The sequence below is a fragment of the Peromyscus maniculatus genome, chromosome 20 (assembly GCF_049852395.1).
Source record: "Peromyscus maniculatus bairdii isolate BWxNUB_F1_BW_parent chromosome 20, HU_Pman_BW_mat_3.1, whole genome shotgun sequence".
NCBI lineage: Eukaryota > Metazoa > Chordata > Mammalia > Rodentia > Cricetidae > Peromyscus > Peromyscus maniculatus.
Window position 1 is genome coordinate 15,397,280 of NC_134871.1, and position 26,102 is coordinate 15,423,381.

Sequence of the window (26,102 nt, forward strand, 5' to 3'; positions counted from 1 at the left end):
AGGGTCTGTTCTTTGATTCTGCATCTACTGTGGTAAATACCCTTTTAGTAACACGCCATTCTCTCTCTCAGTTTTAGCATAGAACCCAACTATGACTTCCTCTATATATATGATGGACCGGACAGTAATAGCCCATTGATTGGAAGTTTCCAAGATAGCAAGTTACCTGAGAGAATAGAAAGCAGCTCAAATACCATGCACTTGGCTTTTCGGAGCGATGGATCTGTCAGTTATACTGGATTTCATTTAGAATATAAAGGTAAATTTGCATATTCAGCTTTAGCATTGTGGTTAAACCAGAATTATGTCTACAGGATGATAATTTTGTGTTGACTGTTAGTTTTAGTAGTATGTGCTTGTGAAATGTGGGATGTGTACAGTTTAATTTCACAAAAAAGCTCTCCATATAGTTTCCAAATCAGTGAAAAGGAAATTAATATTTCTCTAAATATTTACTCAATAATATGTAACTGACCACCTGACTGCTAATTAGTATACTGAAGTGAAAGCTAAGGCTCCATAGTATTTAAAGAAAAAAGCCACTTCATTGGGGGAACTGAAGTTTCATAAAGGACTTTAATCCAGAGACTTCTTTCAGTAAAAGAAAATGAAAAATAGGAGATGTGTGTTTCAAATAATGCCTAGTATTTTTAAATATTTTGATATTCATAAGAGAGTTGGCAAAATGCAATGATAGCTACGTCTCAGAAATGCTTATTGTTTATAATTATTTTAGAGTGCCGGTGGATACTTTGTAAGGAATGCTTTTTGAATCATGGAGTATTTCACAACTTAATGATTAAGTATATATTATTTTAAATTTGACTGAATATGTAATAGATAAATGCTATTCATTATTGGGTTACCATGTGGTATTTTGATGCATGTATGTATTGTGTAGTATTTAAATTTGTTTCCTTAAGTACTTAACTATGTACATTTATACTTTTGTGTTTGGGTGCATGTGTTTGTATGTATGTGAGCAGAGGCGCATGCACCTGTGTGACTGTGTACCAAGACCTAAGAGAACATACTGTTCCCGGCACTGTTGCTCTCCACACATTACTCCCCGGTGGTAGGATCTGTCTCTAAACCTGGGACTCCTAATATTGGCTAGACTAATTTCTAGCCACCCTCAGTGATCCATCTCTCTCCTCTACACTCATCACTGGGATTATAAGTGTTCAGGGTCACATTTGGCATTTTGTGTTCTAAGAATGCAGACCAGGTCCCTGTGCTTCCATAGAAAGTACTCTTAAGCACTGAGCCAACTACCAAGCCCCAACATCAATTTGCTTTGTTTTTTTTTTCATTAATTTTCAATAACTGAAAATTATACAGAAGAAAATATAACTGCAAAGCACACACCCAGCAAATACAGGTAATATGGTACCATATTTCCTTACCAAAAAAAGTCCTTTATTCTTTTCAAATATCACAAGCACGGTGTAAATTCCTTTTCTATTTGCTATCAGACCTCAGGTTCTTCTCTTTAGAACTACCATAAAAATCCACTATGAAATCTGTCGCATCAATATATAGGTAAAGGGAATGTTCACAGGTCAGCAGGTAAAGACATATCTATTATCATTTGGGAAATGTATGTGAAGGTGCCCAGGCCAATGATAAATGCTGAATATAAACATGGTGCAAATTTGGTTTCAATGGAAGCCTTGAGACTTCTGTACATGATACATTTCATAGGGCAAAGTAATAAATGGCCTGTCAGTAGAGGAATGAACAGGCTGCTTGGCACAGACAGTGAGAGTTTGAGGCGTCAGCTCTTTATTGGGGTGTTCTGCAAGTGTTAGTTGATCTGACCCTGAAGATGGTAGGTCTTTTTGGGACTGTGGACTCCATAATAAATTGAATTTATAAGAGGAGGGCTTGAATACCATATGGCTGTCTCTACTAGGACGATAATGTAGATGCATACCCTCTGCTAGGACTCAGCTAAATAGCTAGGAAGAAAACCAAAGTCAATGCATGAGATAGCTTTCAGATATCCTTGCTTTTAATTTTTTTTATTTTACATTTACATTTCTCCCTTGCCTTCCTCCCTCCCTCAGAACCCCATGTACTCTGAACCCCTCCTCTCTTTCAGACTCATGGCTTCCCTTCACCCTTGCTTTTCTATTGGCCATGTCCTCTCAACCTGGATTTGCTGCTTAACTTTTCCACTTTTGAATGTTTATACCTACTTTTATACTTTCTATTATAGTGATTTGAATAAAAAAAAGTCTCCACAGGCTCATGTATTTGAATACTTAGCCACTAGAGAATGAACTGTTAAGAATGGTTAGAAAGGATTAGGAGGTGTGATCTTGTTGGAAGAACTGTTTCACTAGAGGAGAGCTGGGAGACTTGAAAAGCCCGTGCCAGGCCCAGTGTCTTCCTCTCTCTCTTGGCCTGCTGATCAGGCTGTAGCTCTCAGCTACTGCTCCAGCACTGTGAGTACTCACATATTCCCACCAAGATTCCTGCCATGATGACAATGGGCTAAACCACCGAAACTGTAAGCAAACTCCCAATTAAATGTTTTCTTAAATAAGAGTTGCCTTGGTCTTGGTGTCTCTTCACAGCAATAAAACAGTGACTAAGGCATCTATATCATGTACATAATTTATTGTGTTTTCATATAAGCATTTTATTTTCATCACTTATATATCACTGTTTTTTCCTACATTGTTGTAAGAGTTTAATAATATTTGAGACAGATAGATATATTAATTTCTTTATTAGATTGTTTAATACATCTATATCATAGTTAATTTCATTTTTTTTCTGATAGAAAATGTTTTTAGTGCTGGAAAGGAATCATGTAGAAAAGAACACTATTCTATGGGTTTTTGTGAATTTATGTATGAGAATCTTATAGAGACATTTGAGTTTGTGATACCAGGATTATTGAGTCAAAGGGTATAATATTTCTTTAATTTAATTCCATATTGCCTGGTGAATTAAAAATATTGAGAGTCTATTCCCATTAATAGAAGGTAAGAGCTTTAAGAATTGAAAAATCAGTGCTCTTATTAAATTTTAACATTGTTAACCTCATGGTTATTAGGTCTTTGACATTTTATTATTTTTACCCCAGGTAATATTAAGTTGAATGTTTCTCCCTATTTTGCACACTGACATCATCTTGTTGGATCTGTGCATACTTACAATCACAAATTTTTCTAATTCATTTATTTTATTTATAGGAAATATTTTATGTCATATGACATAAATTATGTCATACTGTAGATCATTTATGTTTTAATTACTATTTCAATTCCATATTTGGTCAATGGAGCATTCTATTTTATTTCTGTATTCCTGTGTTGTACAAGTATCTAAAAAATATATATCACACTTAATTCTTCCTCACTTTCACAATTTATGTTTTATGCATTGCTTAAAAATACTCTTCTTATTGAAGATTTTCATAAATGTGTCTTCTTATATTTGTTCTAAAGAACAAAGTTATTTTTCCACTTTTAAGTCATTAAATTGGGTAAAGCTTATTTTCTATAAACCAGTACCGTAATTTTATGTTTAACATGTGACTAATCAAGTCCTTCAGCACCACTTTCTGACAGATAATGCTATTGCAGTCAACTATCAATTCCCTGTGTCAACTTTTAGCTCTCTAGTCTGTTCCACTGACCTCCTTTTCTGTCTCCAGGGAAGTATTTTTCGGAATAGTAAAACAGCAATGATAAAGTGTACACCACCTCTGTAAGTGGGATTTAAAAGATAAAATAAGTGGTATCAAAATGCTAAGAGAGTTACTCAAAACAAGAAAATGTTTATTTTGGATCATGGCTTCACAGTTTTCATGTCCTAGTCTACTGGCTACTGTCCAGTGGTAAGGCAGGGCAAGTGCCTTTGCCTAAGCCTCAAGGTGGCTTAGAAGAAAGAGAAAAGAGGGAACTTAATGCAGATACAGTCCTCCAGGGCATGTGTCTTTCTATGACCTGTTTCACCTGCTTGGCCCCACCTCCTGAAATTTCCAAAACCTCCCAAAATAGCTCCCTCAGCTAGTGACTAAGCCTAAGGCAACGAGCTTGTGAAGCAAGCTTTCTTTCTTTCTTTTTTTTAAAATTTTGTCCTTCATGCCTGTCACAACATTTTGAACCTCGATTTCATATTTAGAATTAAGCTTCTTCTGCATATTGCATTTGATTGCCACCATGTTGAATTAATAAATCACTTGGGAGTAAATTGATGTATGACATTTAATCTTCTCATCTATTAATACAGCTAGTCTCTCAATTTACTCCTGTTTTCATTAATGTCTTTCAGTGATGCTTTATAATTTTCTTTATAAATTCTTTCTCATTTTAATTAAAATGCCTTTAGTTTGCAGGTAATAAGTAATGCCTTTATTATTAGATTTTCTGGTTGTTCTTAATAATGAAGGCATGGTGACATTTAATAATTTCTTTGTATATTTCTAGTTACTTAACCCTTTTATTGGTAAGAGTATTTTTGTAGCATTTTTGGACTTTCTGTATAAATAGGGGCACTTTTGTTTCTTTCTGTTCTGCTAACTTTTCTTTTCTTTGCTTTGCTTATTTAATTTCAAATCCATGTTAATTATCAGTATTTCTCAACATCAGTCTTTATCCTTGATATTTTTAAATGAACCTAAGTCAAACGTTAAGTGTGATGGCTACCCTTTATTGGGAGCAACACCAAAAAAGAAGCATTTTTAATGAGCCCTTATTGTACTCAGGCTCATTCTGAAGAAATATGAATTAAAAAATCATTTTCTTCTATGACTACTGTTTTTTTTTTTTTGGCAAAGCAAATTTATGTAAATTGCGTAAAGTCATACAGCTGAGCAAAAAATATGATTCCACTTTATCTCAATAGCCCAGAATCTTATCTAGTGTGTAATTCTATCTTCAGACATTATTTGTAAGGTATAAGCCTGTCCTCCCTGTAGTCCACAGACCATTTTCACACATGGAAAGAATCTTAAGAGTCCAAACCTCGTCCATTTTGTTCATTCCTCTACATTGATTGGCTATCATAGTCCATATACAGAGAAACTATGGGGTGATTTTTCTTGTCAGTTGATCCATTTTGATCATCTTGAAAGTGTTATTTGTTGTTGTTTGTTTGTTTGTTTTCACATAATGATAATTAGGACAACATAACAGTAACCTTCATGGGATGTAAGCAGCTTTAGAAATATATTCCCATCCTCCCTCTTTTCAATGAGAATTTAGGTTTGGAAGAGTTCCTTGGATCTTCAATGTGAACGAGTATGCTTACATCTACAAAGAAGGACAGGAAGAAGGATGGGAAAGATGAAAGAAATAAGTAAGGAGGGGGTGTCATTACTTTGGACCTAGATCTAAGTTCTACCCTGAGTTCCAATTTAGGAAACATTTCCGAAAACCCAGAGGATGAAAGATACAGGAATAGCATCACACGGAAACGCTCACAGCAAGTGTGCTAATTGACTGCAGCACAGTTACTCTGAAAACTTAAGTGTCGCTTCGTCATGGTCTTCTCACATACTACCATGAAACCGTTTTCCATATACCCTTGCAATTGTACATGAGTAAAGCCTATTTGCTATATCTCAGCTAAATGCAAATTCATGCCTACTTCACAACCAATTTATGTTCTGTAAGGGGTACACTAAAGTATCTTAGAATAAGCTGAGAAAAAACTTTATTGCCTAAATTATCTTACTTAGAAAATAGTAGGAAGAAAAAGCTGATCCCTATGATCTGTTTATCAGTTGACCTAACATTAAGGCAAACACAATATATTTTTAATGAAATTAATTCTAAATTTTGTTGCTTCATAATCTGTATTAAGTATTTTCATTTTTTCCAGATATTAATGTTATGACACACATAGTAATAAACAGGAGCAGTATTATTTAACGGAATTTATTGACTGAGGATTTAAAAATCATAAGATAAATTATTCCATTTCACACTGAAGCTAGCAATAGAAAAATTCTAGAAGCAATATTATAAATATGTCAATATGTTTCCTGAAAAGAGCAAGATGTAGCACGAATCCTAACAGGTCTTATTAATAAAATCAAACCTGAAGCCAGGTATTGGGGTGAATGCTGGAAGATCAGAGAAGCAGAACAAGCCTCAGCTTCCTCACTTGGCCAATTCCTCAGCTGATCCCGTTTCCTCAGACTTGAAGCTTCTGAGTCCTCATCCGGAATGAATCTCAGCTGAACTGCTGCTAAAAGCCTAAAAGCTTAACCAGCTCTAGTTCCTGGTTTTCATGCCTTATGTACTTTTTTGCTTTCTGCTATCACTTTCTGGGATAAAGGCGTGAGTCAACATGCCTGGCTGTTTTCAATGTGGCTTTGAGCTCACAGAGATCTGGATGGATCTCTGACTTCAGAATGCTAGGATTAAAGGTGTATGCCACCATTTTCTGTCCTCTGTTCTAGTGGCTGTTCTGTTTTCTGACCCCAGATAAGTTTATTGGGGTACACAATATATCAACCACAGCAAGGTATTTGCATTTTAGTTCCAATGATTTCTTATTGGGAATACAAGATTTCAAAAAGATTATATAGACTTTGTATAAGGTAAATTTTAGTAAAGGTAACAAAAAATACATTAATATTTTGAATTATTAATCCAACCCTTTCTTTTCCTCCATGGACTCAGTTCAACTGTAGAAATGTTAGGTTACTATTCTTTTTTAAAATGCCTAGGGTTTTTCTACCTCTTCACTGTGAGTTTCTACTTTACAAAATAAGAAAATTAATCTCTGCATTAATGAAGCTACATTTTTAGTGACAGAGTGTGGTAACCACCCTGCTGGATCTGTTCTGAAAACAGTGATTTTAGTATATTTTATACTTGGAGATCATAGTTGTTCCAGTGTATCTCACCATGGTTGTTTTCAAGACTTCCTGAAAGAAAAGCACTCTTTAATTTAATGCTAGTAAAATTGTGTTTTATACACAACTCATGCATATCCCCCCACACACATTGTATCATCTTTATGTTGTTAATTACACCTAGCATAATTAAAAATGATATGTAGATAGCTGTTACTCTATACTATCTAGGGCTCAATGACCAAAGTATCTTAATGATCAGTACAGACATAAACACTTTAGTCCCAACCACATACTACACCATAATGTGTAAAATGTATCGTACTCAAAGAGCTGAAAACTTAGGACCCTGTGAAGGATAAAAGACTTGAACAAGGACAGACTATACTTTGTTTCATATGTGTGGCTCCAGTACAATGTTCAGTGTGTAGATAACTGAAATATTGCTTTTTAAAAAATTCCTGGGCTACAAAGTGAGTTATAGGAAAGGCTTCAAAGCTACACAGAGAAACCCTGTCTCAAAAAGCAAAGAGAGAGAGAGAGAGAGGAGAGAGAGAAAGGAAGGGAGAGAGAAAGAAAGAAATGATAGAAAGAAAGAAAGAGAGAGAAAGAAAGAAAATTCCTGGAACTTTTACTGTGTCAGTTTTCATTTGAATTTTTTTTTTCAACCTGGTGAGTTGACTTCATAGTTATGGGACACCTGGATACAACAAGCCTTGTTTCATGATGCTCTTTCAGAGTGAACTGTGAAGCTGATACATTAGAAGGACCGTATATGAACGTGTGGACGTGTGTGCATGTGCTGGAGCTGAGCTCCAGGAAAGACTTATCGATGAACCTGGCTTAGATTTGGATGTACCCGAGCTGCACGCTGTGGCCCTTTATGTTCTTTTCACACAACTGTGTTCTTTCTCAATGCATGCTGAATATAGCAGCAGTTCTTCAGGAGATGAGCATACTATTTAAAAAAAAGTATCTCAAACCAATTAATATCATACTGACACTGTTTTCCAGCAAAACTCCGGGAATCCTGCTTTGATCCAGGCAATATAATGAATGGTACCAGACTTGGAATGGATTATAAATTGGGGTCAACGGTCACCTATTACTGTGATGCTGGCTATGTTCTTCAAGGGTATTCAACACTCACTTGTATCATGGGAGATGATGGAAGACCTGGATGGAATAGAGTCCTACCAAGTTGTCATGGTAAGAAATATAACTTTGGATTACTTTTTATTATTATATAAAATAGTCTATATTTTCAAAGTCATTCCTTTAAAATACAACCTGGAAGTGTGGTATAGGCAATAAGATTTCATGAAGTATTGACAGTGGATTTATTAAAGAAATTCTCTGGAAGAGCTCATATATTCTTAGCTGTCTTTTGGGAAGTGAGCCTGGTTTAACAGGAGAGCTATCTCAAAGCACAGGTATTTATACCTATTGTATTTACTTTGCATCTTCAGGACTAAGTTTGACACAGTTAGATAAATGTAATAATGTGCTGTTTGTTAGAACACTTATCTGAAATAAAGGATACAGAACAATATTTATTTCCCTAAATATGGAGGTACCTAAAAGGAGACAGAATATTACAATGTTTTAAAACCATATGCTTGAGTACAACTCTGTATTAAAAAGCCTTTCAGGAAGGGACAAGGAAAGGATTTCACTGTAGAAGAATACCATAGACATGCTCGTAAGTTGAATGTCCCTAATGTATTGTACAAAGTGGCACAGTGGCTATTAGAAAATGATGTCATTTGGGCAAGAGCTTCCAAGTATGATCACCACCAGTGAGTCATAAAATCAACCCACTTAGTCATAACCATCAATTATATAATAGAGAGTTGAATCAAATATAATTGAATTATAAACAAAAGAGAGAAAATATTCTAATTCACAGAACAAAGTAAGGGAAATTTTATTTTTGGAACTTTTTAGTTGTATGTAAAGAGATACAAACACAAGAGATACACACGTGCTTATGTGCATAAATGGGTGTGTATGCAGTCATGAGTCTATTTGGTTGTGTGTATTGGACCGTTCTGTAAAAGTAATTTGATTACCTTAGATTTGAATTTAAAAAATTTAAAGACAGAGGAAAAGAATCTTTGATATGATAGTGAAATGAGTGGATTGTCAGTGTCTAACATGCATGTTAATTTTTTCTTATAAAATATATTTGTTTGACACAATTATTTCTGCAAGATTCTTATTTAATGAAGTCACTTGACCTCTTTAATATTATTTTCCCTTTCCTCTAAAATTAGGATAAGTCAGATCTTTGTTTAAATATTGGTTTTGTAAAAAATAAATAACCAAATTTTGATACAATGTTGTAATCCCAGAATTCAGGAGGCTGAGGTAGGAGGTGTCTGAGTTCTCATTGAGCCTGGTCTACATGGCAAAACCCCATCACATAAACAAACAAACAGAAAAACATCCAATGAGTTAGCTTAATTGTAGGTAGAGCATTAGTAATACATAGATAAGTGAATCCTCTGAAACAGAACTATTTGGTGACACCCAATTCCCTAGTAAGTATATAATTATATTCATTTTCAAGAGCAGAGTAGGCTTAGGTTAAGATCCTTTGACAATATAACCTGGGGAAAGCTGAATTTTGAATTAATGTTTAATAATTCTTTAGACTGCTAATATCTAGGAAATAGACAAAAGGCAATTGACAACTATCCCATATTAATACAGGGAGGCCATGATTTTTAGCATTGCCACAAAGAACCCAAGTTTCCAAGACACATGCTTAACTTGGCGTTGCATGATGTGTTCAATTGAGCAAACATCTATCCTCCATTTCAGTGTTGTACATATACAATTATCTATCTTAATATGTGAGTACTCATAATATTTCACCTACATAAATAAAATAGGAAGGCATTTAATAGTTTCAACTTTCTTAAACTATAACAATTTATCATATAATCCAAATGCAAAGATTATGAATAACACTCAAATTTGCTCAGTGGATTCTTTAAGCTCTAAGGAAAAAATAACTTAAAGATCAATTTGTTATAACAACAATATTTAATACAGTTAGAGAAAACAAATCTGTTATTTAGAACTAGACATATTTAATGTTAAATAATATTTTTAAATGTAAGATTAGCTCTGTGTCCTTGTTCAATATTTATGTCATGTATCTGATCATAGACTGTACGGTATGGTTTATACTATAGTATTTTATGAAGTGGTTCAAAATTGGACTACAAAACTCAGTGCATTTGCTATTGTGATTTTACTATCTCACGAAGAGGATTCAAAATATTTTGGTCAATTAATCAGCACAATAGAAATCTACTTGTTTCCCTAACTGTAATTATGTATAGCACTGGCTGGCTTTCCAAGGTGGAAACGTTTAAAGGTCAATTATTTCTTAAAGCACGTGTAACAGTTCCAGCAAAACTCATTGTTCATGAAAACAAATTGTCATTTTTAAGATCAATTTTCTATTTATTGTTGCTGACCCAAAATTACTTATTTTTATTCAATGTTTATCTTCTCTACCCCATTTTAATCACTCTTTCCCCCATGGAAACTGTGTTTTCTAATAGACTTTCTCTGATTTTTATGAAACTTTCTTTGATTCAACCTGATGTCTAAATGTGTAACAACATCTACTGAGTCTCCTAATAGAAGGACAATTATGTGCCATCAACACCCTTCTTTTCTGTGTGTCTGGATTGTATTCCCATGAATTCTAGTAGTAGCTTCTGCTTTATGTTAGTCTGCTCATGCCTCTGTCCCCTAATTTCAAAAATAATAGAGAATTAGGTGGCTGTTCCTCTTCAGCTTTTCGTGCTAGGTCTTATCCAAAGGAAGGATCCTGAGGACTTTAAGAACATAGTCAGGCTATCATGACTGATTGCTAAGTTGTGCTTTTGTATTCAATGACTGTTGGTTGTTAAAAAATGATCCATAATGCCAAAAAGCAGCACTTTGCATGCTCATTTGTCTTGGTGTGCTGGGTATTGAGACCAACACCTTGTGCTGTCTTTTTGATGTAAAACTTCAAGAACCTGGTCATGGTTTATAAACTTTTAGAGCACAACTCTATTTTGCTCCTTAACGTTTTCTAAGATTCACTCCAGAAAAACATAAAGTGCCATGGAGTGATGGTCTACCAATTCCTGCTTAGCACATGACATTAATTTATATAAGCAGAGTCTTATAAAATGATTTGTAGACAAGTCTAGGAATTTACAAAGTTTGTTTCAGAAGACAGGTTTATCATCTCTTTTTAGGATTAAGTATTCATTTTAAATCTCAAAAATATCTTTTAAAGAGCTTAGTGTAGACACATTGAGATTATGTTTGTCAGTAGTAGGTCTCAAGCAGTTGCCATTTCTGCTTAGTAATGAGAAACCCTGCAGTTTATCACAGGAGATTGTCACATGTATCAAAGACAGCAAAACAGCAAATCTTTACCACAGCTTTCTTGAATTTAACATATAGAAAAAAATTGTTCTTAGAAAATAATTCCTTTTTAATTTTTTTACATTGAAAAGCGTCTACTGAAATAAAATTTCACTGTTAACAGACATATGGGATTAAAATAACAGTCACATGTAAGTATTATCCATAAATTTCTCTCAATATTAAGAAAGGGAATTAAAAACAAGTAGGGATATATTCCACGTATTTTTCTTAGTATTTATTTTACTGAATCATGTTGCCTTGATTTATTTCATCCAACAAGACAGTATAAGTTACCACAGAGCATACTGTGTCCTATATCAGGCGAAACCTCTCACTTACCTGGTTCTTCTGTCCTGTTCTTCATACGGTATTTTACAAATGCAAGGATGACTTTTAACACATACATGGGATTATGTAAGCATCAATTCAAAGTCACCAATGGCTTTGCAGAAAATAATAAACCCCAGAGATGTTATAATACCAAGCTCCACTCCATCTGCCCAAATACACTCTGGTTCTTCTTTTCTCTACATCCATGGATACTCTCTATCAGTGGCTTCCTTATTCCTTTCAAGTATACATCTTTGTTCTCAATCCTAGCTTCTGTACATGTCGCTCTTAGTCCTAAATACTGTTCTAGTTTGCTTTCTGTTGCTGTGATAAACATCATAACCAAAAGCAATTGGGCAAGAAAGCTTTTGTTTTGCTTTGTCTTAACATCTTCCAGACTAAAGTCCACCATGAAGGAAAGCCAGTTTCAGGTGACACCATAGAGGAGTGCTACTTCCTAACTTGGTCTCCATGGCTACTCAGCCTACTTGTTTATTACTCAGAACTACTTGCTCAGAGGTGACACAGCCCACCAAAGGCTGGTATCTCCCACATAATCATCACTCAAAAAAATGGTCCACAGACTTGACTATGGATAAATCAGAAGGAGGCATTTTTTTTTTCAGTTGCCATTCTTGCTTCCCAGATAACTATCGATTGTGTCAAATTGACACAAAACTAAGCCTTACAAATGACTTGACTATCCTTCTCACTTGTTTTAAAATATAATCACTTGTCTTCTAGTTAAGAGAAAAAAATCCTACTTATATTTGCCCTGGTTAATAGGCCTCTCAGAATGGAATCAATATCTATGTTTGAAATCACAACTCTATGCCCATAATAAAAATATCTCTGGTATATATATATATATATATATATATATATATATATATATATATATATATATATTCCCTGGTACTCTAAGGGCCTCAGAATTTGGAAAATAAATCATAAAATATAGAAGTACTATGATTGTAACAATGCAATGTACTTGATATTTTCCAATACAGTGAGAACTGAATGGATAGACATAATAACCTAGAGTAACCCTAACTGCTAAAAAACCACTGGCTTACCAGCTATTACAAATTGATCCCTTCATTTATTCATTCTATATGGCAGTCATTTTCAAAAGTGAGACTTTTATATCGGGTCCCACAGTAATATTGGCCGTGAGGACAGAAGTTAGCCATATGGGTCCTACCCTTTCAAGTTCACAATCCGAAAAACACAGACAAGGGAGTGCTATATTCACAATGAAAACAGTCAGATGAGCTTGGAGATGAGTCTGACTAAGTGAAAAAGATTTTAAGTTTTGTTGTAGTCCTAGAAGTGGGAAGTAGTTACAAATGAGGAAAAAAGACAAGGTAAAGTCCAGTTATTGTTCAAAGGCATGCTTTTTAACACTTATTGTGGAATGGTGATCTTACACAGGTAGAATTTTATTGTTTTTTATCTCTACCATCTCAGGGTGCCCAGAATATTTTGTTGATATTTCAGTGCATTTGTGCAACTACACAGAATATCTGAAAAAGTAATTCATTGAAAATAGATACACTTAGTTAGTACAGTGTTAGAGCTTGAAATTTTGTAGGTAATGGACCCCAAATCTGGATCAAGTGTTCCTGCTGGAGGACCCACTGGTGGAGTCCAGAGGGAAGAAGTCAAGTGTGGGTGCTTTCCTACAAGAAACAAGAAGACAGAAGTGAAGGTGGAAATGGACTAGAGAGAGAGGGAGTGGGGATCCCAAACTCATCCTTTCTCATTAACTTACTCCCCAAATAAAAATCCAGTTCCCTGATAATAGCACCAGTCTGGGGAAGAGGAGAGGGCTCGCATGACCTGATTGCCTCTTAAAGGGACTATCTTTCAGAATTTGCTCTGAGCATTGTGTTTCCAATATAGGAATTTAGCAAACACATTCAAATTGTAACAATTTAAGAAAAATATATTACAAATGGATGCATTGTGTCAAGAATAAATGGTTAAATTAAAGGTTTTCTATTTATTTCTGGAATGTTACTTTAGGCTAAATACGGGAGTTAAATGAAGATGAATTCATACAAAAAGGTTAATTACATGCCTAAAATGTGTTTCTACATTTCATCTAAAATATAACTTTGAGTAGAAAATAATGTCCTTAATAGATAGTTTTAGACACAGTTCTAACAATGCTTTTGAATATTTACACTGCTGTTTTTAATAGGTTCATTTCATTAATACTAATGTAACTCCTATTTTATGCTGTAAGTACTCATTAATTTACCAGTCATCTATAAGTCTGTCCACAGATTTGTGGTTACAAAAATATATTGAGATTAAACCCAATAGACATCAGACCCCATTGTTCAACTTGGAAACATCAGAAAGGAAAGCCTTCTTACTCTCCTAACTGAAGAGAAAACTAGAAAAATTTCAAGATGTTCATTCTGAAGTTTTAGTTTTCCAACTTCAATGTGATCTCTAATTCAGAACTTGTTATAACCTACTTTTGAGGAAATCGTTTTGTCTGCATGTTTGAGGATGTATATAGCTGAACCAGCCTTCCTAAATTTTTTGTTGACTTGATGCTAACTAAATTTTTTAAATTACATTTTACTTCAGTGTATGTGTACGTACATGTGTGTGTGTGTGTGTGTGTGTGTGTGTGTGCACATGTTCCAGAACTTGCATGTAGAGGTCAGAGGACAACTTGGAGGAAGCATTTCTTTTTATCCACATTATGAGAGTCAGGAAATAGCAGGCCTGGGAATGGTGCTGTTGCCCACCATGAATCTGAGCTAAAATTCTTATTCCAAATGTCTTAGAGGTATACAAGACCCTAGAATGATGTTCCATTATGAATGTATATGGAATTTACCTAGTCTAACAAAATGAGCCTTCAAGCATTTGCTGTCATTTGAAAATCTGACATAATTAAAATAGGAAGATGAAAGATTCACCAAACATAGGCCTATTCCTAAGTGACATCTGAGCATCATCAACTGTGTCTGCCTTTCATTGGCAGCACATAGTAATTTTCCTCATAGATACATGACACTGATTATACAATAGTAAATGCAACGTACTTTGTGCTGTGAAAAGACTGGGATAAAACCAAAGTATGTTTTGTTTTCCTATTATGGGTGAAAAACTATTGCTTAATAGGAAACAGGAAGAAAAGATGATGCTATTGAGGACCTGCCATTTTCCAGGCACTCATACATAGCAGTCATTGTCAAGCATAGCAGGATAGACATCATTAATGTTGTTGTAAGTAAATCCCTGCTGCTGTGCATTCATACTATGTAGAAAAGTCTATGTGCAGAGCAATTTTTCTGAAAATCAGAAAGCTTTTCAGTATTTTTTTTTTGTGACCACTGAGCTTGGGCTCATATTTCACCAATATCTCAATAATGGTGGTGGAATGTCCTTTATATTTTTATCTTATTTGCATGTCCTAAACTCTCCACTGTCATGTAATCTATATTAGGACGTTGCATCAACTCTTGATTTTTTTTTCTCCTTACTGCTAAAAGAAATGAAGTCTAGCAGCACCTTTCGAAGCTATGGAGACATTCCAATGGACAAATGGACTAATTAGACAAAAGATCTAAGTGTAGTCAAATCGTAGTTCTTCCAGTGACATAGAAATCCTGATAACAATTCTTTCTCCACAACCCAAGAAAGAACGAAAGCTGTGCCATTATTTAATAAACACATCTAGAATCAGACACAGGTTACAGGCAATCTGCAGAAGTCTGTGAAAAGAGTAAAGAGAATATCATAAAAACTTTACAGAAAGGAAAATTGCTTAGCATTCGGAGGAAGGTGCCTATAATTCTAGTAATTGGGAGGATGATACAGGATGAGAAGCTCAAGTTGCTCTTTTGCTATATAGTAATTTTTAGTCCATCTTGGAATATTTGATACTTTTTCTCACAAATAGGAATTACTAATACTTAATAATGACAAAGAAAATAATTAAAATGTGTTGTTTTTATGAGAGACAGATTGGTGTTTTTGTTTTTGTCTCTTATGTTACCCAGCTGAAGGCTTCAGTTTTAGGGTTCTAGTGGTCCAAAGACTGAGGGAATCTTATATTGTAAAATTATAATACTCTCAAGGAAAGAAATAATATTCTCAGCTGGAAGAGTAGGTGAACTATACCCCTTCTTTTATTAAATAAAGAAAAATTTCTAAGTTACATATTTATCTCCAGTGAGCAAATCATTTTCTCCAACATTCCTAAGAGAGATGTATGCTTACAAAAAGACAAAAGTGGTCTGTGTGTGCAACTAAGACTCTGGTCCCTAACTTTAACAACAATTCAGTGAATTAGGCTGACTTGCTAGAAATGTTAATAGACCATGAGGCTTTTCTAAGTAGCCTTAAGTCAATTCAACATTAGGGTTTTTCTCCCCAGTTCCAAGCCCAGTTTGGGGACTTTTATGAATCAGAGAACTGATTTGTCATGTCATAAAAGACAGAAGAAGGGAGTCTGCCTGACCTGTTGTGTTAGGTCCTGAGTCATGCAATAATTGGGGATAGACCACCAAAGTCTATTAAACAAGAAGCAAACTTTATTCCAGAAAAAGAGAAAAAATATCACCATGGGACAGAAAAGCTTATCAGCTAGCTGAGAAAATAGCCAGAGTTGGATTTTGAGGCTGCGGCCATGGAGGCAGGTTCTGTTCCCCCTTTTTATAGTAAGGGGAAAAGCAACAGGCATAGGGTGCATGCTAGGAGTCATGTAGAAACATCTATTGAAAGTTTACTTTGGTCTAGGCAGTTGTTGTCGATGAGGGGTAGGGGGGGTTAAAAGTTAACCATTGGCTGTTGACAGAGAAGCTGGCTATAAGCAGAGAGCCATTGTTAGAAGTTAACCTTTGGAGTGATGACTGTCAGCTTTTTTTTTTTTTTTTGTTTTGTTTTTTTGTTTTTGTTTTGTTTTTTAGGTTTACAGTTTTATATTTCTATATTCCAGGACCTTTCAATTGAACCGTCCTAAATCGGGGAGTGAGGATTGAGTAAAAAACCGGATAGGAAAAACAGAGACATAAAGATAAGACAGAGATACAGGATAACTTTAGGAAGGCTCTCAGTCAATACCCCAGCAGCCCTGAGTTTATTTCTCACTGCCTTTTTATACCCAGAGCAAGGGCAGGGCAAAAGAAACAAAGAAGTGTAAATAACTTCCTTACTTCTCAAAACATCTAGTAACCACGCCTTTGGCCAAACATCCTGTTATTTGGCCTTGAAGAGCAAAACATCTAATAACCTTTGGCCAACTATCCTGTTGTTCAGCCTTGAGGAGCAATAATAAACTTTGACTCTCTGACCTAAGTCAAGATGGAATTAAGCCACAAGCTGGAGTCACTGTGGGCTCCCATAGTCTCAAAGCAGCGAAAATCATCTTGATCTTCATATAGGGCAAAGAAAAACCTCTGAGAAAAATTTCTTGAGCGTCAGCACAAACGAAGAATGACAGACAGAAAGGTGGCAAAGAATAGTATCAGTAGAGTAAGGGTTTCTAAACTTGGTGTACTGACAAAGCCTGAGGGTCCTCTTGGAAGTGTCATCGCCTAAGTCCAAAGGGGGAATAAAATTATAATTCAGTATAGTTATCAAGGATGCAAATGCAATAATTAGTAGGTTTGTGGGGGTCTCCTGAGATAGGATTTACTGGGCAAGTGTGAAAGCCACAGTTTGCATCGTCAAAAGCAACATAAATGGAAGGCAAATAAGGTAGCCTGCCTGTGATCCCACACTCAGGAGTTGGAAACAAAGTATCTTCACAGCAAGCTGGCTACATAGACTAGGCAAGGGAAGAGCTGAGGGTTCAAGTGAGAGACTCTGCCTTAATATATGAGTGTAGTCAACAAATACACTTGACATCAACCCTGGAAGCCTCCAGACTGGCATGCACATGCAACTGTAAACACGCATGTTCCCACAAACATGTGAATATGCACATATACATAATACAACACATATAAACATGTAAAAATATTTTGTATGTGCTTCATTTTCATTTTACCAATTTATTTTCTCTTTAAAAGTTTTATGCATGCTACAATGTATCCTATTAGTAATCATCTCCCACTCCCTCCCTCAAGTCCTCCTAACACCCCAACACCTCTCCTAACATCTTTCCAACTTCATGTCTTTTTTCTTTTTATAACCCACTCCATTTAAAATAGACTATAAGTGCATAAGGGACCCATCCATGCCCAGCCACCATCAATGAAAAGTGAGTCCTCCTCCATCTTTAGCCATCAACACATATTAATTTCTCAGGTAGGAGTACAGTGCCTGTTCCACCCATGCTGGCATTTGTAAATACCTTGATTGTGTGTGGGTATTAACAGATGTGAATTTATGTGTGGAACAGCTATGTCCTGTCTATAGGTCAGAGTGTCATGCACTCCTCTTCATCTCCTAGACTTATATTCTTTCTGCTCCCCCTTTAACCATGTTCTCTGAGCCCTCAAGAAGGAGTTGGTACAAGTTTTCCACTGATGCCTAAGCTCTAGCAGTCACTACTAAGTCATGCATCTTGACAGTTATGGGTCTGTATTAACCCTTTGCAATAAGAAGCTTCTCTGAAGAAAGCCAAGAGCAGCACAAATCTACAATCATAAACATAAATATTTAAGGGGAGACTGATATACATCTGCCTTTTATCTACACATTGCATCATGACGTCCAGGAGTAGGTCTAACAACTACTGTACTTTTCCATATTGATGAACACAATATTACGAAATACTTCTCACTATTATAATAAATACATTGATATTTATTCTATCTGGGATTTCTGCTGGTGACAAAGTCACAGTAGCTAATATCACCATGCTTAGTTTTCTATATTAATAAGTTAGGAAGATGCTAAAGTTCAAATAGAAAATAGTTCTGTTAGGATATAGAGAACATGTAGACTACATTTTCTCTACTGAGTTCACAGAACAAAGAAAAGATCAACTGTATAATATGGAGTTGAGTATGATGGCCAAACACTTCCCATTTTGTCGAGCAGTATGGCTGATTGTATCTCCTCTGGACTTCTACAGGATTATAGTGAAAAAGATAACTCCATCCCCAACCCTCAACAACCAGCCTGAGATCAGTATTTCATAAAGGAGCTGAATTGATAGGATTCTGTCTTCTTTGGGGAAACAATGTTGTTTTTTCCTTGACAAATCAAATTAAATAAATAAATAAATAAATAAATAAATAAATAATGATGCCAGCTCCTCCCTGAGGGCTGCACTGTGTTGGAAAAGGTACCAAACAGACTACTGTCTCTCAAGGGAGGAGAAGATCAGTTAAGGAAGTTCCCCCACCTTCCTGGCTATGCTTCATAAGTTGGAATGGTTGAGGTCTAGTTGATTTTCTTAAAGCTCGTTACATTTTCTGGAAAAATGCACAGTAGATTGTGTCAGGGCCATCATTCCTTCTACCTGTGTTTGGATCTGATTGAACAGAGGCTTTGTGTTGCCATTTCAATTCATATTTCTCTCCTCCAAGCATGCTTGGTAAAAGTGAAGATCAAATTTAAGCCTAAATATTTTACTTTTTATTTCAAAAGGGATAAGTTTTTTAAATTAAATTCTGCTGTTACCACAGAAGGTTTTTAAGATTTTATAAATTTTAAACCCCACATATTTCTTCAACAGGAAAATATTAAATAAGGTAAATTTTATTAGTTTTATTAACATGACATTTAGCAAAAACCCACTGTATATAGAGTCACTATACTTGGCTTTGAGGGTACAAATAATATTAAAAACATAGCAACGTTGACTTAATACCTCCAATAATCTGGAAATAGAGATCCATATTAATGAGCTACATAAATAATGACAAATATGATTATGGATTTGCAATCTTTCTCCTGAAATTGCTTGATGTAGTGCTATACAATGATAAGGACTTTGTATAACTCTACAATTCAAGATAGACTTTCAAAGTCATAAACACTGAGCTGAAAGTTTGGGAGGAAATATTTCCAAAACATTTCTCTATTAAATCATCTTATACTAACATATTTGTGTTTTACGTAATTTAGAAAAAATATATTAGCATAACTTAAAATGTATCAGAAAGTACATTTTCAGCTAAACTGCATGAAGAATTTTAGCTTCAGAAAACATCAATAATTCACTAGCAGTCATCTTAGTGGTTGTCATTGTTGTGTACACTTTATCACAGAATCACTGTTTTGTGACTGTCACAGAGGTGGGATTGCAGGAAATGGAAAGTGGCTACTTTTGCATGCTGAAATTCTTATAGGGACGAGGAAAATGTCCAGGACTAGAGAGTTGTGTTGGTTATGCAACTCACCAACAGGTAAAACTCACTCAACTTTACACTCTGAGCAGATGACTTTTTATAACATGTGTATTCCATCTCAATGTCTGAAATGAGGAGTCAAATCCAATGAAATGCTATTCACAGATTAACTACTTACATCCCTAGGACTGCTACTGAATTTCTATATGCCAGTAGAAAAGATATATCCAAGTATGGTAGCTAATTCATAGCCTTTGTTATTGAATAACTCTTTCTCGGGTTGAAAACACTGATAGGAAGCATGGCTCACAGAGGAGTGTTGGGTAAAGAGAATGTCTTCCTAATCAACAATATCAAATCAGTGAGTCTAAACAATCATAGAGGTGACAGACATAGAACGTACAGCCTATTGTGTTTACCTATGAGCCATTAAAATGACTTATAAGCTAGTAATTACCATGTTGTGAAAAAAAACCATTAAAAGTTATATGATCGGCTAGAATGATGGCTCCAGAGGTAAGATCTCCTATTTCTCTTGTAGCCAACCTACATTTGGTTTATGGAACCCATGTAGCTAGAGTATTCCTATGTCCACCCAGCTCCTGCAGCCATTCAGAACCAAATAAACACACAGACACTTATATCATTTAAACTGTTTGGCCTAATGACTCAAGTTTCTTGATATCTAGTTCTGACATCTAAAATTAGACCATTTCTATTAATCTATATGTTGCTACATGGCTTGTGGCTTACTGGTGCTTTACCTCCTGTTCCTCATGGTGGCAGCTGACAGCGTTTCCTGATTCAGCATTCCACTTCCCAGAATTCTCCTCTCTCTTTGTCCTGTCTATACTTCCTGCCTGGCTACTGGCCAATCAACACTTTACTTATTAACCAATCAGAGCAACACATTCGCAGCATAGAGAACATCCCACAGCAGACCCAAACAGGGCTGCTCATACCCTCTTGTAGCTTCAGCTCTTCTGGACTCTCTAGGACTTGGATTCACTCACGTACCTCCCTCACCCCAATATACCTATACGTATAACTAAAAATAAAATAAAAATAAATATTTAATAAATAAAATAAAATAGATATGTGAAATAGTGTGAACTTAGAAAACAAAATTATTACAAGGGGAATGGAGAATAGTTCAATGTCTTTTCTGAAATAAACAAAGAAAACTTATTATTTTGCTGTCCTATAAATATATGAGATTATACCAAAATATATAGTGGCAAAACAAGAGCTAAATTAAATTTAAGTATAATTATAATTTAAAAGAATATTTATCACCTTTACAAATTTAAAGAAAACACCATTGGAAGCTTTTTGTCTGTGGCAGGTAAGCAAAATAAAATGCTTAGGTTTACTTAGGAGGCATGAACAGAGCCATGAAAGGGATAGCTGGATTCTTGGAGATTTTCACCAAGATCAAGGTGTTGAATAAACCCAAGAAAGAAAAACATCATCTTTAATTTTATAGGTCAATACTGGGCATAATAGCTGTCTGTGTTAAAATTCACAGAGAGTTTAAGGGTCAGGAGAGGTTTTATGTTTTAAAAAAAAATGTTCCATGGGGATCTAACTTTCAAATGCTTTCCATAGGAGGATTTATGCCTTGTGACATTCAATCAGGCTATATCAGGGCATAAGTAATTTATGAGAAGTGGACCAGCAGTTTTGTAAGGTATAGCATTTCTTTCAAACTGAAGGATCATAGGTCGCATCTAGTAAATTATTGATTTAATATAGTGCATTGCTCTTCTGTGACCTGTAAGAAGTCGCTGCTTTTCAAAGTACCTTCTGAGAATAATTTATATATCATAATTTTCATTACACAGTATATTTGATAATAAATTATACATTACACAGGTAAAGAGACAGGTAGGAAATTTCAAGTAGCTTGAGGCTATGCTGCATGTATTATGAAGTCTCTAAGATAACCTGAACATTGCAGAAGTATCTCTCCACATAAATGGTTTGCTGTTTCATTTCACCGTGTGGCAAAGGGACACTTGTTCTTCTCTATGGCACACTCATGTCTTTGCTCAAGGCACAAGTAAAAAGCCTACTTCACTGTAAAGCAAGCTGCAAAACTTGTTTGTTTCTTCTTTGTCAGATCTCTCATTGCATATATAATTCAGGAATACAACAGTCATAGGTACATGATCATTTGGTCCTAAATGCACTTAGTATATTTGCTTTCTGATTTTGTGGTGTGTGTGTGTGTGTGTGTGTGTGTGTGTGTGTGTGTGTGTGTGTGTGTGTGAGAGAGAGAGAGAGAGAGAGAGAGAGAGAGAGAGAGAGAGAGAGAGAGAGAGAGAGAGAGAGAGAGAAGGGGGTGTCCTGGCTTTGCTGTTGTTGCTTAGATTGATTGGCTTTTTGTTCACTTGTTTGGTTTTCTAAAGAGAGAGAGAAAAATGACCTGGAGTTGTTGGGAGGTAGAGAGTATCTAGTAACTGCTAGGGTAGAGGAAAAGCATTATCAGGATATATTGTATGAAAAAATAAGTTTTCAAAAAACTCTGTAATTAAAAAGAGAATTTAAACTGTGTGTATAACTTTATACACTCACTGAAGGTTGTCCCAAATGGATACAACATTAACACAGATTAATTACTTTCAATTGGCAGGGATTTGCAGTTCCCTCAGTGGAATCCAGTATCTGTGCAGCCGTGGTATTTAGACATAATATTATTGATTATACTTGAATGTTTAAAGCTGCTTATCCTCTGTATAGCATTAACTCTAGGTGCAAAGCTGTAGTGATTCCCAGTAACCAAATAAACAGCAGAAATGGAATTTGAATTGGAGAAAGAAAACAATGTTGTGTATGGTTGGATCATAGAGGACCTCTTTGGATTCTGAATTGGATTTCAGTGATTTTTCTGTCATAATTTCTACTAAATGGAATTGTGTTGTGTGTTTTGGACATCACTTCACAGCAGTCTGGTCTTGCTAATTACAGTTTACTTAATTATCTAATAGATATTTATAGAGAATCTTTTTTTTTTTTTTACTTTACACTGTTCTTAGAGAAAAATGTGAACCATGATAAGACTTGCATTTTAGGAAAATCAATAGCCGGAGTAAGAGTCCTGGTGATTGGAAGAGCCATGTAGAAACTGTTGAGAGTCTGAATTGCAAGAGATAAAGTGGAAAAGATAGAGAGAAGCTGATAAACGACCCCTGAGTATAAACAACAAATCAGTGCTTTACTTGACCTTGAGTCAGCGAGATGGAATAAGAATAATGCGCTGTTTTAGAAAGAGAATTTTAGCATTTACATCAATAAAATAATTTGGCTCTGTATGTACAGTCAAAATATAATTCCCCAGTGCTGCAAAGTAATGATTAATTATAATTAGCTATGTAAACATTAGGATAGTTGCCAAGATGGCACATTTCAGCAATCTCAATGTGTTATTTTGCTAAGTGTGTTCTAGAAAAGTCTGGCCCTGTAAGATGCAACTTGAAAAGAAGTTTCTATCATCAAAGAGTTTTTAAAACATCCTTAGAGGTACCTAAACCACAATCTCATGTAAAAAGAACACCAATTGTTTCTTTGTCTCCATTCTACATTTAATCACAGAACGGTGACTGTTTTCTTTTTATTGAAAACCAATTTTTATCTCATACCATATATCCTGAACAGTTTCTCCTCCCTCCTCTTCTTCCAGATCCTCTTTACGCTCTTCCCCAGATCCACTACTCCTCCATTTCCTCTTCAGAAAAGAACAGGCTTCAAAAAGATGATAGCCACTCAGGACAAAACAAGATACAATTAGATAAGGCAAAAGCCCTCATATTGAGGCTGGAAAGGAAACCCAATACGCAGAAAAAGAGGGTCAAAAGTAGGCAAAAAGTCAGAGATACACCCAATCCCACTCTTAGGAGTCCCACAAAAACGCCAAGCTAACAGCCATAACATATACACAGGTGACCTGGTGCAATCCCATACAGGCCCCATTTTTTCCTCTTTTGCCTGTTAGTTGATGTGAGCCCTGCTTAGTTGCCTCTCTGAGCTGAATAACAAACATTCCATCAAAATACAATTTTATAGCTAATTTGAAATGTGCATCAGGTGAATCCTCTTGTTTGAAGTCTTATGGTAGTTATAAGCTCTTCTGAGAAAACAGCAGTTTGAGGAAAGGATAAAAAGTTCTTTATATACCTTTTGTCTTCTAATTATTAAGACAATGGAAGGCAAAAGCTGCCATTTACCCAACTTCACCACTATGAAAAAATTGAAGTAGGTATAAGAACATGTAGAGATGCTAGAGAGCAATACTTGGGGACTCACTGTATTTATATTGGATAAGCATAAAGCTGATGTATTACTCTAGATCTCTGTTAGCATAATTTGCCCTTATTTACATAATCACATACTTCACAATTATTGTCAGCTGTTGTAAGCTTAGGCCTCATTGGCTCCAAATTTGGTCATGCTCACTACAAGAAGCAAAGAACAAAGGCATCCAGAAACTTTACAGGATCTATAATTAGAGACCATGGGACATAAAGTAAACAGCCATCTCCATACATCCCTACAGAAATCCTTCATATTTATGTTGTACCCATGTCGTGGAACCCCAAGAGACCACCAAGGAGTTGGTTTCCAATCCGAGCACACAAGGGTCTTTTTATTATCAGATTCGAACCTGGGCTGCCAACCTATGCTCTGGATGTAGCAGATGAAGGAAAATTCAGTGGCCCAGGGCCTAGGAGTAGAGAGTTTTTATAGGGAAAAACCACAAGTTGGGAATTACATACTCTGGTAACTTGGGATTGGGTAGAAGGGATATGGATCAAGGTGATTTAACCACAACCCAATGAGCAGGATGATCTTGGCTGAACAGCAGGATTATCTAGATATATCCAAGGGCCATAAATCACAGACAGAACAAGGAGGAGCCAGAGGCAACGCCTCTAAAATTATGTGGATGGGGATGCTTAGAGCAGTGGTTCTCAACCTTCCTAAGGCTGCGACCCTTTAATACAGTTTTTCATGTTGTGCTGGCGCCCAGCCTTATAAATAAATTTTCATTGTTCCTTAGTAACTGTAATTTTGTTACTGTTATGAATCACGTAAATAGCTGATATGCAGGATATCTGATATGCAAACCACAGGTTGAGAACCGTTGGCTTAGAGTGAGGAAATGTACTTGTAAAGCCATGCATGCCATTGTATAGAAATAATTCGCTTGACAGCAGCATAATTAAGTAGAATCTGAGTAACTGAGTAACATTTTAATACCTGGCAGCTCACCTATGTGCCTATGTGTTTTTTCATCGTTATAATGATATTATTAATTTTGCAAGTTTATTAAAGAAAGTCCATCATTATTACTTTTAGAAATAACTGTCATAGTTATATTGCTTTGCTTTTGAGGGCAGTAAATTTCATTGCTCATAAAGTTTTATAAATACTTTATTTTTTAAGATATTTAACACTGAAAATACTTGTATACATATGGAAAATAGTTTGGTGTTTAAAATTTAAAAACCAGTTTTCTATAGATCAAGAAGATATTCCGATTTTAAATTTTCTAATATTTTTAAAAAGTATGTTTTTTTATTTTTATTTTTACTAGCACCTTGTGGAAGTCGTTCAACAGGTTCAGAAGGCACCGTACTGTCACCAAACTACCCCAAAAATTACAGTGTGGAACACAATTGTGTTTATGCTATAGCAGTTCCCAAGGAGTTTGGTAAGTAACAGTCATCTCACTGTGCATTCTTTCATTTCTAGACATGCTTGATTTTCATCACATGGTATTTGAACAATTTTCATGAGAATATCTACTGCTCAAAAAATGCTTTACTCTGCAATTGTTTAGGTGGTAGCTTTGTGTTAAAATTTAGGTCATTTTATTTAATCTGAATTAACAGTCAAGTATACAGGTGAACAACAATACAAAAATGAAAACAGGATTGTTTTTAATTTTTAAAAATAAGAACATCCAGTAACCTTCCAAGTGCCTTCATATTGGGTTTACATAAAATGAGAAATTACTGGAGCAGATAACAAAATCTGCTATGCAATATATACATAAATTTAAACATGCAGCTATTTCAGCAGTAACAGAATTCTTTATAAAACATATGTCAGGCTTATAATTTATTAACACATTTCGAGAGTCAAAGTGTTTTGGTTTAATAAACATAATTTCTACAACTCTAAAATGACAACGAAGAACATTTCAGACCCTCTCATTAACCTGACACTCT

General features: G+C 35.3%; 1 protein-coding gene across 3 annotated transcripts in view; it reads left to right on the plus strand.

The window, feature by feature from the left end:
• Positions 1–26,102, plus strand: part of Csmd3 (CUB and Sushi multiple domains 3) — a 1,148,052-nt gene that overhangs the window by 885,472 nt on the left and 236,478 nt on the right. For all 3 annotated transcript variants that reach the window (XM_006993205.4, XM_042265493.2, XM_042265494.2), the window contains 3 exons: positions 72–259; positions 7,838–8,032; positions 25,466–25,582. In XM_006993205.4, coding sequence (XP_006993267.1) covers positions 72–259; positions 7,838–8,032; positions 25,466–25,582 — 500 coding nt within the window. The remainder of the gene's footprint in view (positions 1–71; positions 260–7,837; positions 8,033–25,465; positions 25,583–26,102) is intronic.